This window comes from Clupea harengus, chromosome 21, assembly GCF_900700415.2.
Source record: "Clupea harengus chromosome 21, Ch_v2.0.2, whole genome shotgun sequence".
Taxonomy (NCBI): domain Eukaryota; kingdom Metazoa; phylum Chordata; class Actinopteri; order Clupeiformes; family Clupeidae; genus Clupea; species Clupea harengus.
The window spans coordinates 4,919,852-4,932,351 of record NC_045172.1 but is presented as its reverse complement, the minus strand read 5'-3'; the positions used below and the strand labels follow the sequence as shown (position 1 = coordinate 4,932,351).

General features: G+C 46.4%; 1 protein-coding gene across 1 annotated transcript in view; it reads left to right on the top strand.

Moving 5' to 3' along the window:
- tns1a (tensin 1a) overlaps positions 1–12,500 on the top strand; it is a 112,426-nt gene that overhangs the window by 44,187 nt on the left and 55,739 nt on the right. The window contains exon 4 of the mRNA XM_031558174.2: positions 12,493–12,500. This exon is cut by the window's right edge and continues 31 nt beyond it. Coding sequence (XP_031414034.1) covers positions 12,493–12,500 — 8 coding nt within the window. The remainder of the gene's footprint in view (positions 1–12,492) is intronic.

Below are 12,500 nucleotides of genomic sequence, written 5' to 3'. Positions count from 1 at the left end.
CGCGTCCGTCGAGATGGCTGCACAACCGGCTTAACTAATTGGCCAACATCAGAGGCTGTTCCTGTCGGGATTACCTCTTTAGTTTATTGACTGCGCCAGTTTGGCCGGATGGAGCTCAGAGGTTTGATCATGGGACGCTTACCGAATTCGGCTTTCGCTCGGAGAAATACATAAATAACTCCACGCCAGCTCAGTATGCTTTTTGTTCATCCTCTTGGCTGCCAAGGCTAGGTCTCTGTGTTCTAGTAAATAAATAGATTCCTAGCCGATTCTCAAGCAAATTAGTAGCCATTGCTTTGTGTGGCTTGGCAGGAAGCCCTTATCCTTGCTGGGCTAGGAGACGATGCAGCCTGTCTGAGCTACTATAGCCAATCGGTTTTTGACTTTCTAACGTCTATACAATATTTAGCTTGAATTCGTCAAAAGAGATCTTTGGGATTTTCGGAGGGGTCATGCTCTGTAATATTGTTGCTAAATGTTTTTATTTATGTATTTGTTTATTTATTTCTTATCATAAAACATATTCTAGGGCTGCATTTTGCTAAATGTTAAATGAGCTAAATGTTTGAGAATAGGGCCGTTGGACTTTAAAGACCTACTAAACACTCCTCAGAGAACAAGAGCATAGCTGCTGGAGCTAGTTTACCCCGAAGTCCCCAACTTTGTTATTTGTGTTCAAACCGGTACTGTTGGTAATGATGTACACAAAATGGCTCTCTACATCTCAAATTCACACAATCCTCTCCACACTGTATCTGTAAACTCTGCCTGTTCAGTGTGGCTGTGTGCTCCATCTCCTCAGGGGTCAGAGGGGGAGCCATTAACCTCTGGCTGGGGCCCCTAAAGACTCCAGACAGCGCACAGTCAGAGAGAGAGAGGGAGAGAGAGAGAGAGAGAGAGAGAGAGATAGAGAGAGAGAGAGAGAGAGACAGAGACACAGAGAGAGAGAGCAGAAAGAGAGAGAGAGAGAGACACAGAGAGAGAGAGAGAGCAGAAAGAGAGAACGCGCGTGAGAGAGAGAGAGAGAGAGAGAGAGAGAGAGAGAGAGTGAGAGCAGAAAGAGCTTCAGCCAACCAGCTGTTTTTGTGACCCGCTGAGTGAAAAATACTCAAGGTGGATTGTTGAGGCTGTAACTGATGAGAAAAGAGAGAAGGAAGAGAAGGGAATAATGAAAGAGAGAAAGTGACAGAGAGAGAGAGGAAGAGGGAGATGGTGATAGACAGAGACTTCACATGAGGGAGAGAGATAGAGATAGAAAGGGACGCAGAGAGACAGAGAGAGAAAAGGGAAATGATAGAGTGAGGGATAAAAAGAGGAAGAGAGAGATAGACAGGGACTCAGGTAGAGAGAGAGGGAAAGGGAGGATGATGTTTTCTGTAGTAGAGAAAGCCACCTGCCACCTGACAGAATGGTTCGTCTCGTCTGAAACACACCGCTCTGATTAGCTGAAGTGACGTGCCTTCCAGGAATCCTGCAGGTCCTCTTAACAGTGTTTCCTCTTCAAAGGCTTTCCCCCAGAATGAGTTTGCTTTCGCTGTATAAACACGTCAGCTTCTTATCTAGTGTCACAGATCTCACAGAGTCACGGATATTACAACTAGTAGTGGAAGGCCCCTGTTGTGTCCTGCTGTTGAAATGTGTATATGTGTGTGTGTGTGTGCATATGGGTTTGTGTCTGTTTGCCATGTCTGTTTGTGTGCATGTATGTCTATGTATGTATGTATGTATGTATGTATGTATGTATGTATGTATGTATGTATGTATGTATGTATGTATGTATGTGTGTGTAAGTCAGTGTGCATCTGTGTGAACAGTTTTTATGCCTGTGCAATACATGTATACTGTGAGTGTGTGTGCGTGTGTGCGTGTGTGCGTGTGTGTATGTGTTTGTCTATCTGCAGTTGTGTTGATCCTGTGCACATGGGCCACAGCCACTAGAGATTTATTTGCAGAAACCGCTCTCTCTCTCTCTCTCTTCTCTCTCTCTCTCCCTCTACCTCTTTCTCTCTTCTCTCTCTCTCTCTCTCTCTCTCTCTCTCTCTCTCTCTCTCTCTCTCTCTGTCTGTTGGCCCGACGCAAACACCGGCGATTCAAAGTCGTGGTCGCCATGGCAACGGCTGTTGGCAGCCAGACGAACGCTGGGCTCCTGAGAGGTGGTGATAGAGGGCTGATGGACCTGGCACCCTGAAGGTCATCGCCAAGGTCGGGGAGAAAGTTACAAACAGCCTCCACCCCCACCCCCACCCCCTTCTCCAAACAGACCCAATCACATCCACACTCAGGGGGTTGTGAATCACCCCCTGACTGCCCCCCGAAATAACATCTTGGTCTGGCAAAACCTGTTGTCTTCATATGTTTCTCTGAAAGAATGCTGCCCAGAACCAAAAGACCACTCTTCTAGAAACTGATTCCAAATGATGGTTCATGTGCACGTGCAGTGGAATGACAAGATGGAATTGTGCATCCCGTCGGCTGCTGGTGAGCAGTGAGATTGGAGGAAGTGAAAATGTTGCATGTCTATGTACTGGGCAATTATATCTGAACCTAACCCTGATAACAGCCAGAAAAGTTTAAAGACAGAGGAAGGCATAAGAGGCAGATCAGAGGAAGAAACTGAGAGAGAGAGAGAGAGAGAGTTAGAGACAATGGTGATAGAGTGAGAGAGAATGGAGGGAGAGGGAGAGAGAGAACAGTACAGAGGCAGAGGAAGAAAGAGTGAGTGAGAGAGAGGGAGAGAGGGGGAGAGAGAACAGTACAGAGGCAGAGGAAGAAAGAGTGAGTGAGAGAGAGGGAGAGAGGGAGAGAGAGGGGGAGAGAGGGAGAGAGAGAGAGGGAGAGAGAGATAGAAAGGGAGGGAGAGAGAGAGATATATAGAGAGGGAGGGAGAGAGAGATAGAGAGGGAGGGAGATTGGAATGAAGGAAAGGAGGAAAGGGGGGCTGGTTGTCACACTAAAGCCCAACCCCTATGTTGTGGAATGCCTCAGTTACACTCCTCCTTCCAACCTCACCACATGCATTTAAATAGAGCGCCTGAGCGAGCGAGCGAGCGAGCGAGTGAATGAGAGAAAGAGAGAAAGAGAGAGTGAGTGTGAGATTGAGGAAGGAGCAATCAGAGGTTGAGCTCTATCCATCCCGACGCTGTCACTGTGGTGAACCTCACCGCCTCGCCGCTGCAGGGGACGGGACTGACTGAGGACTGGAAAAGAGACGCTGAAACGCTGCCTTTGGGGCTTTGACTTCCAGCCATTTGTTGCAGCTCCTCTTGTTTTGGCCGTGGAGGCCTCTAATCAGAGGCAGTGATATAATCTTAAATTACACATACAGATATATACACACACACACACACACACACACACACACACACACACACACACACACACACATACACTGACATACACACATTCAGAGGTACTCTCTCTCTCTCTCTCTCTCTCTCTCTCTCTCTCTTTATCTCACACAAACAAACACACACACACACACACACACACACACTCCTGGTTTGGCGCGTGTTTGGGATTACTGATCGCCTCTCTGACTGATGGAGAGAGGAGGCTCTCCGTGGAGCAGGGGCTCCTGTTGTTACCCTGTGTTTCTCTGAGGAAAAGGAGTGCACAAGAAAGATAGTGAAAAAAAGACAGGAAGAGACCAAGGGATGAGTGCAGTGTTCCAGGTAAGGATTCACCTCTCATCATCCATCTCTCCTCAGGAATGCGTCTTTTTTCTGCCTAGTTGTTTGGTTCTTTTTAGTCTTTTTAACTCCTTACAGGATGAGCAATAGTGTGATTTTTAGTGTGTGTGTGTGTGTGTGTGTGTGTGTGTGTGTGTGTGTGTGTGTAGCTGGGGGTGTTAAGTGGAGATGCAAGTGTGAGGGAAACTAACTGTCTACACTACCCTACTCAGGTCCCTTCCTATCTATGGAATGGAAAAGTGTTAATGCTGCTTAAACTCAAACCTTGACATTACCGTATATGAAACCCAAAACATGAATGTTTTAGTGCCCATGTCTCGTGTAACTCTGAGAGCGTGGGTCTCTGGGGAAAGCCTCACAGTTCATCTGAGTTCCTGCCTAAGACCCCACTTCCCCTCCGTGGCCACAGACGGGCTGATTTGTGACTCGGGGGTGAAGTTAGGTGACGGGAGCAGCGATCTGTCTTCATCTAACTCTCCGTTTGTTCTCACACTCTCTTTTTCTTTCTCAGAACATTCCTTTCTCTCCATTTCTTTCTGTCTTTCTCTTTTGCACACATGCTCACACACACACACGCACCCGAACACACACACACACACACACACACACACACACACACACACACACACACACACGCACATGAACACACACACACACACACACACACACAAGAAACTATTTTTCTGTCTCTCTCTCCTCTTTCCCTCTCCTTCTGTATTTCTTTCTTTCCCTCTCTCTTTCTGTATTGTTGAATATCTGTGTGTCGGTCTGTCTCTCACTGTCTCTCTCTCTCTATCTCTCTCTCTGTCTTTCTCTCTCTCCCTTTCTCACTGTGTGTGTGTGTGTGTGTGTGTGTGTGTGTGTGTGTGTGTGTGTGAGAGAGAGAGGCATATGCATCTGCGTGTGCAGATGGGCAGTGTTGGCAGTGATGCGCAGCAGTGAGGCTGCCAGTGCGCACTGAGGGCGTCTGCGTCTCCTGCCAACACTCCGAGTCTGTGGTTGTGTTCGGCCTCCGCTCTCCTTCTCTCAGCTCGTCACTCTCTCTCTCTCTCTCTCTCTCTCTCTCTCTCTCTCTCTCTCTGTGTGTACCACTCCGAGCCTGTGGTTGTGTTCGGCCTCCGATCTCTTTCTCCCAGCTCGTCACTCTCTCTCTGTGTGTGTCTGTGTGTGTCTGTGTGTGTGTGTGTGTGTGTACCACTGCGAGCTTGTGGTTGTGTTCGGCCTCTGCTCTCCTTCTCTCAGCTCGTCTGTCTCTCTTATTCACGACCGACCGCTCACACTTGTCCCATTCTATCCCATCCCAGTCCACCACCCCTGTCCCAGATGTTTTTTATGGCATCTATCCTTTTTGTGTTGAATCTAAATTAGATTTAGTCATGGTTCTCTTCATGAATGTTACCAAACTATCTTTTCCTGTTGCTGTCAGAATCTGGAGAGACTCGTTGTAACAAGGGGTTGGTCAATGTGAGATGTTTGAAAAACTTGCATGAAGTTAGACATGTTGCCACACACACACGCACTCACGCACACACGCACACACGCACACACACAGCTTCCACTTTATCAGCCACAGACCTCAGTGACTCAGTGCTATATCTGCCCTGAGGGAGACCAAACAGCGTATGTTCACTGCCAAGCCTGCAATGTCATGACATCAATAGCCCAGTGAATGTATAGATCATGGTAATGCAGACGGATAGTGTCCTTTGATTCGGCTCTTTATGAAGTGCCTATTGTGTCTTTGCGCTTTTATGAGGTCAAGTGGTAGATCGTTGAGTGCTGTTCGGTGTTAATGAGAGGTTAATCAAGCCAGTCTGATAGCTGCTGGAGACCTGTGTGTCTCTGGATCACAAGAGCGGTGGAGGAAGTAGAGAGGTTGGCATACCACTGTGTGTGTGTGTGTGTGTGTGTTTTGAAGTGTGTGTGTGTGTGTGTGTGTGTGTGTGTTGAAGTGTGTGTGTGTGTGAGTGTGTGTGTGTGTGTGTGTTGAAGTGTGTGTGTGTGGCAGCTCTCCTGCTCTGTGTCGCTAAAACAACATACGGTAATTTTTTATTAGCGCTCGGGGTGTTAGCGCTCTCACTGAGAATCACTGTGTGTGTGTGTGTGTGTGTGTGTGTGTGTTTACGCGTGTGTGTGCCTGCATGTCTGTTACACTGAGAGCCACTGCATCTGGTGCTGGTCTGGCACACTCGAGGCAGGGAATGGGAACCCTGTGGAATCTTGAACTCTTCATTTATCAGGTGTGAATTCTCAGTCATGTTGGAACATAGGGTACTCCTGAGCTACCCTGCTCACCTCTCTTTCTCTTTCTCTTTTCTGTTTTTTCTTTTTCTCTCTCTCTTTCTCTTTCTTTCTTTCTGTCTTTCTTTCTCCCTCACTCTCTTTGTCTTGTGCCTGTGCCTATGACTCTTGTGTCTTGAGCTGCTCTTTAAGAGGGACCATGTGAAGTTGGCCTTTTCCTCGCTCACCCTTTCTGACGGAGGTCCACTCAGTTTGGCCTGCTTGGCCTCAGGAATGTGCACAGAACAATGGAATTTGTCAGAATCTGCCTCAAATACCTCCTTTGGACGGACACCTTTGACTGCCCCTTCCAACAATGTTGACGTGGGACAGAGGAGGGAGTTGTTCATTTCCGACCAACATGTTCAGCACAGTTGTTTGTGTTTTTTTTTTATCATTTTGTTTTTCGCTCTGTGGTGATTTAGTGGCCAAAGCTGGGGAGGGAAAGAAAGCCTGGAAGCTGGATGGATGGATGGTGCTGATATGCACTTCCTGCAAGGCTCGGGCAGGGAGCTGTTTTTCTTAGCAGGATGTGAAGGCAGAGGCTGGGGGTGGGGGGTAGGGGGAGGCTGTTAGCTCACGGAGGCGCTTCTCGCCTGCCGAGGCTGCATATGCTAAAATCAATCACCTGGGTATACTGCTCTACTCGTTCTACGGTAGACTCTCGTTCGAGGTATAACTCAGATTGTCCTGTCTGCGGCCGTGCGTCGGCCATAAAGTGGCGCACTCAGTCATTTCAAGAGCAAATTTGGTTAAGTCTACCCACCAGGTTTGTCGTTCGTAATGTTTATGCTGCGTTTTACACCCTTGATTTAGTTTCTGCGTTCTCGACAAATCTGTTTATTATTTTGTCGTTTATTGAGCAATATAGCTGATGAAATGAATCGCCTTTAATGAATCAAAGACAGGCTGGAGAAATGCCCAGCGCAGTTCCTCTCCCTACAGATATATTTTTTTCTCTTTTTGATCTATTGAATTTACTCTGAAACATCAGCCTACTCCAAAAATATTGACCGTGGAATTAATTTGCCTTTCGGCCAAATGGTAGCACTCACTCTTGTATGGTCAAGTGAAAGTCTCACTTACGCCAAGTATTCCCACCAACACTTACATTATTAGCGTCAGTGTTGTTGCCCATGGGTATTGTGCCAAAGCTGTAAATGAGTCGTGTTTAGGTCCTTGATTCTTGGCATTTCTGCCAGCTTGATCCTGTTTTTCTTGATGCTCAGAGGTGTGTGTGTGTGTGTGTGTGTGTGTGTGTGTGTGTGTGTGTGTGTGTGTGTGTGTGTGTGTGTGTGTGTGTGTGTAATCATATGAATGGTTGAAAGGGCAATGGCAAGGAAGCTTCACTGAGTTTTTCCACCTGGGCACACAAAATAAAACAGCGTTGGATAGAGAATTCTGTGTGAACTTTTGATGTATGCTCAATACACACACAAACACACACACACACACACACACACGCATCGACGGAATGCCTATTGCCCTCACTGAATGAGTGTAGCCACTGGTTTATATGTGAGACAAGTTTGAGAAGATTTTAGGATGCACCATGGAAGCACACAGACAGAGAAAGAAACAAGGGCGGAGAACAAAAAAGTAAATTAAATGGAAATGAAAAAAGGAGGGAGAGCAGAAGAATGTTGGCTTCTCTCTCAGAGAGCGGAGATCTGGGGCTACCTGCAGACTGAAGCCCTTTCATCCTTCTCCAGCTGCCTTCAGACTTAACCTGTGAAGGCCCACGACATCACTACTTTCCCTGACTACACACGCACAAGTTTGTTTCTGCCTTCCACAGCTCTCTTCTCCTGTCACGTTTTATTACACTCAGATAATCACGCCAGAGAATGCAGATACACCTCTGAAGAAAGTGTGAGAGAGTGTGTGTGTGCGTGTGTATGCGCGTGTCTCTTGCTCTTTGTGTGTGTGTGTGTGTGAGTGTGTGTGTGCGTGTGTATGCGCGTGTCTCTTGCTCTGTGTGTATGGGTGTGGGTGTGTGTGTGAGTGTGGATGTGTGTGTGAGTGTGTGTGTGTGTGTGTCTGTGTGTGTGTGTGTGTGTCTGTGTGTGTGAGATGATGACGATAATCTCCTGCTGTAATTCACAGAGTCCCCCATCCCAGCATCTAACATGCATTTGGAGAGATGACTCCTGTTTTAGCTTGACTGTAATGAGTCTCAGGTGCTTGTTAATGACCTGAGAATGTGAGTGATGTCCCAGCCCGAGAAACCTGTGTACAGTGTGCACTCTGGGACTCACTCCAGGAGCAGGGTTGCAGTAGTAGCCTAGAGGCCTTTACGCATTGATTTATGTCCCCCTCCACAACCGTTTCCTGTGTAGATCGTCCAAAAAGCCTCATGGTAGTTTTATTTGCGTTACAATTAATATCCTCCGAAGGGCCAACGTTGTAAGTGATACGTCTGCTGACTCGGGCGATTGCTTTTGCAACAGATTAGTGTGACCTGTGTCAAATGCCAGCTGTGTGTGTGTGTGTGTGTGTGTCTGTGTGTGTGTGTGTGTGTGTGTGCGTGCCTACTGAGAGGCAGTGGATGTGTATTTAATATCGCTGATTGGATAGATATAATCTCGTCATTGTTTGAGGTGAGAGGAAAAATAACATGTTGCAAATGCTAATGCTTTCCTATAAACAAAGCTGAAAAAAAAGGTTGGCTGTTGGCTTCCACTCTTTTCCTACCCGCTAAAAAACACAGTATTGACTTATTTTGATCTGATATGATGATATATTTACACACAAGTTGGAGTAACTTCAACACTGTTTAACAGTGTGGGGTCACATGCCCCAGTTTAGGTCACATACCTCAATGGCGTTATATTTAGCTCCATTAGAGCAGAGACGTTATAAGGGAGAAGACAAATCACTGCCAGGGAAATGAATGGGGAATCAGCGCTTAACATGGCATATGTGTAACTGGACATCCTGCCCTCTATTATAGACAGCCAATCACATTGTTGGAAACGGCAAAACTGATGTTTCGCCTCACCTAAGTGTTCTGTTTATTTCCACCGTTACCATAGCAAAAGCCGCACTGCGTGCACAGTGAGCAAGTCAACACGAACAATAATGTCTTTTCTAGGCTTATTTAAGCGGTTGTGGAAACAACCTTCACGCCGTTAATGTCAGATTTAAACGCGGATTCACGTGATGTACTTCAACTGTCTGTTTGACCATCCAATGTTGAGTTACGGCTCTCTCACTATTCATTTAGATAGGAGCCTGATCTTTTTTGCCCGAAATAGCTACCCGAAGCTATTGCCAAGTGGCGAGACTGGTCTATAAGGACTTTGATTAGAGTTAATGTTACAGTGTAGTTTTACTGCGTATACCCTTGTCATCCATCGCAGTAGTAGTATCTCCAGCCTCTCCAATTTCACCAGCCTGTCTCCAGCCTGTGACCCTAAAGGTTCATAAGCTGTATTTCCTCCGCATTATAGGGCTACCATAGCAACCCTGGCCAGGAAAGGTGGAATGCTTGATATTTTGCTGCTAGCCTGAGGCATCGGTATCTCATTAAAGTTATACAGTGATGGCCTGTTGTCAAGTCCATAAATAAGCCTCATCAGCTATTCACATGCTGGTGCTGCGGTAAAACACATGGCCAACAGGGCCAGTCAGGCAGCAGTCAATCCTCAGCTTCATCTGAACTAGTGCATAGAGGACATTTAGCAGATGTACTGTATGTTTGATAATGCAGGTGTTGGATGTAAAAGGTAAAACCTACGATGTGTGTGTGCGTGTGTGATGGTAATTAGTTTTATACCATATATTGAAGATTCAGTCTTAGGTTTGATCAGTCAGGATTCAGGTTTATTCTTATACAGTGGTGGCCACCAAGGGAGACAAAGCCTGAACGTCCACCCATAGCTTCACCTCAGACTCATCTGACTTGTTCCTTGGGGAACAGTCGGTTAAATACACTGACATTAAGGGGTGTCACCGTCTATTCAAATGGGCCATGCATGCAGGGTTCTTTGTCTCGACCTGGGGGGGAGGTGAGACCAATGTCGCACCTCACTTACCCAGGCCAGAGACAAAGAATATTCACCAAGCAAAGTCCACTCATGGCTAATTAAATCCAAATAAAAGTAACAATTATGACTAGGTATAATATCATTGACTTATTGACTATGGCATATTCTTATGACCTATGCTGGTCCCTTCATGTGTGTGTGTGTGTGTATCTTAAAAAGCAGTGACATGCCCTTTGATGTAAATAGGCTTTCTAATGTAGTTGTTACGGTTGATGTCCACTCATGACATTATATGTATTCTTTTTTTAATTTTTAATTTTTTAATCGAAACTGTTTTACAGTACAGGTAAATTAAACAGTTATCTGTACACCCTGGGAATTGAACCCATGACACAAAGACCTCACTGTGTAGGGATTCTCCATGCTATAATGCCACTTGTTGAGCTCCAGACATCTCGTCTTCCTGGCTGAAGTTTGGTTTTCCGCTGCCGAGCCGTGCCTCCGAGCGAGTTCCTCCCAGAGATTTGGGGGGGATTACACACGTCTCGGGTCTGGCTTTCCCCTCACATCACAACAATTCTCCAGTTTGCTACACTTGCGCCGTTGCCATGGCGCGTGAGGAAAACAGTGCATTTGTCAGAGTGCCGATGAGGCCGCCACGTCTGCAGACATCTCATCCATCACGCTCTTCGGCGGCGTGAGTGAAGATCTGTCTGGTTTCTGCAGGATGTCCGCTCTCTGCCACACACACACACACACACACACACACACACACACACACACAAGGAATAGGAATGCTGCTCCATGAGTGTTTTTTTCATCAGTTTCATCACCAAAATGTAGTTAGGGATTATATGCTGTTTTATTTGTGTGTATCTGAGCATGTGTGTGTGTAGCGGGGGGTGGGGGGGGGGTGGGTTGGTATAGTCTCAACCTCTAGTGCCCACTCTACCCTACTCAGGTCCCTTCCTATCTATGGAATGGAAAAGTGTTAATGCTGCTTGAACACAAACCTTGACATCACCGTATATGAAACCCAAAACATGAATGTTTTACAGTCAAGAGAAATGATGAGAGATCAATAATGCATGGTAGATACTATGATGTATGTACTGTAGGATGAAAATGGCTGCTAGGTGGCTATAGCTGATCTTCCCACACTCCCTCTTCTCGTCTGTGTTTTGTGACTCACGTCCTCTAGCTCTGTCGTGCTTATGCAGGAGGGACGATAGAGGAGACACACACACACACACACATACACACACACACACACACACACACACACACACACACACACACACACACACACACACACACACACACGATGTCACCTTGAAAACTCCTACCGTACAAATGGACTGTAAATGTCTATGACTTCGATTCCCCACTGGACTACAACCAATGATCGTTGCAGTGTATTTTGGTCTACAACAAGAAAATTACACATTTGTGAATTTCCGAGCTATAGTGGCTGTTTTTACTGTAATAACAACACAACAAAAACAACAATAAAAGGCTTGATTCGCCTCTTGAAGGAGTACATCCTAATTTTAGATTTGGCCTGAATGTGACTAAAACGGAAAGCCTTGGTCTTTTTAGCCCCTCTTTAACCCCCTTTTCCCCCTTTTCCCTCAGCTTAACAACAGCACTTACATGATTCAGTTCCTCTCCAACAAAGCACCAATGATTGAAGCCTATTGATGAGCTAGTGACAGCTTTGGTCATGCTGTGTCCCTCTGATCATAATGACATCCTTCCTGCATGGCTGGGGTCCCCTGATAGGCCCTTGCATGTAGTACACACACACATCCGCTAGCAGAACAACAGCACCACACACCAATCACACACACACACACACACACACACACACACACTCTTACAATTAGCGGGCTATTCCTGGTGTTTCTTGGTGATGAAAACATCCTGTTGACGGCTCACACTGAAAGATCCAGGAGTACATCCAAAGCCTGTGTGACCAGACCCTTAAATAGAACTGAAAATCAAATGATGCAATTTAGTCTTGGAAAGACAGAGAGAGAGAGAGAGCGAGAGAGAACACAAAAACATGAAATGTTTTATTCAAGAGCGTCCATGTTTCTGTGATGGTACGGGAGATAACGGTGTTTGTCTCACGGGTTGCTTGTCGTTCGAGGACCGTCTGCACTGTCAGTGTGCCCCCATGACCAGGTGGTTGGCTGTGTTTGCCAGCAAGGAGTCAATGTTACAGTGCTGTCAGGCGATTTGGATGGGGGTGCAGGCATTTACCTATCCTGAAGAAGTACTTGGCAGCAACCCCACTTTTCAGCAGGAGTATGTGTGTGTTTGTCTGTGTCTCTCTATGTGTGTGTATGTACGATGTGTGTGTGTGTGTGTGTGTATGCGCACCCATATGAGAGTGTGTGTGCCTCTACATGTGTGTGTGTGTGTGTGTGTGTGTGTGATGGGGTACGAAGCCAAATGAAGGTTAATGGGAGATTTGTTAAAGTTGTTTGCAGCCCAGACCTGACTGCTCTAATCTCTCTGCCTCTCCACAGGTCACCAG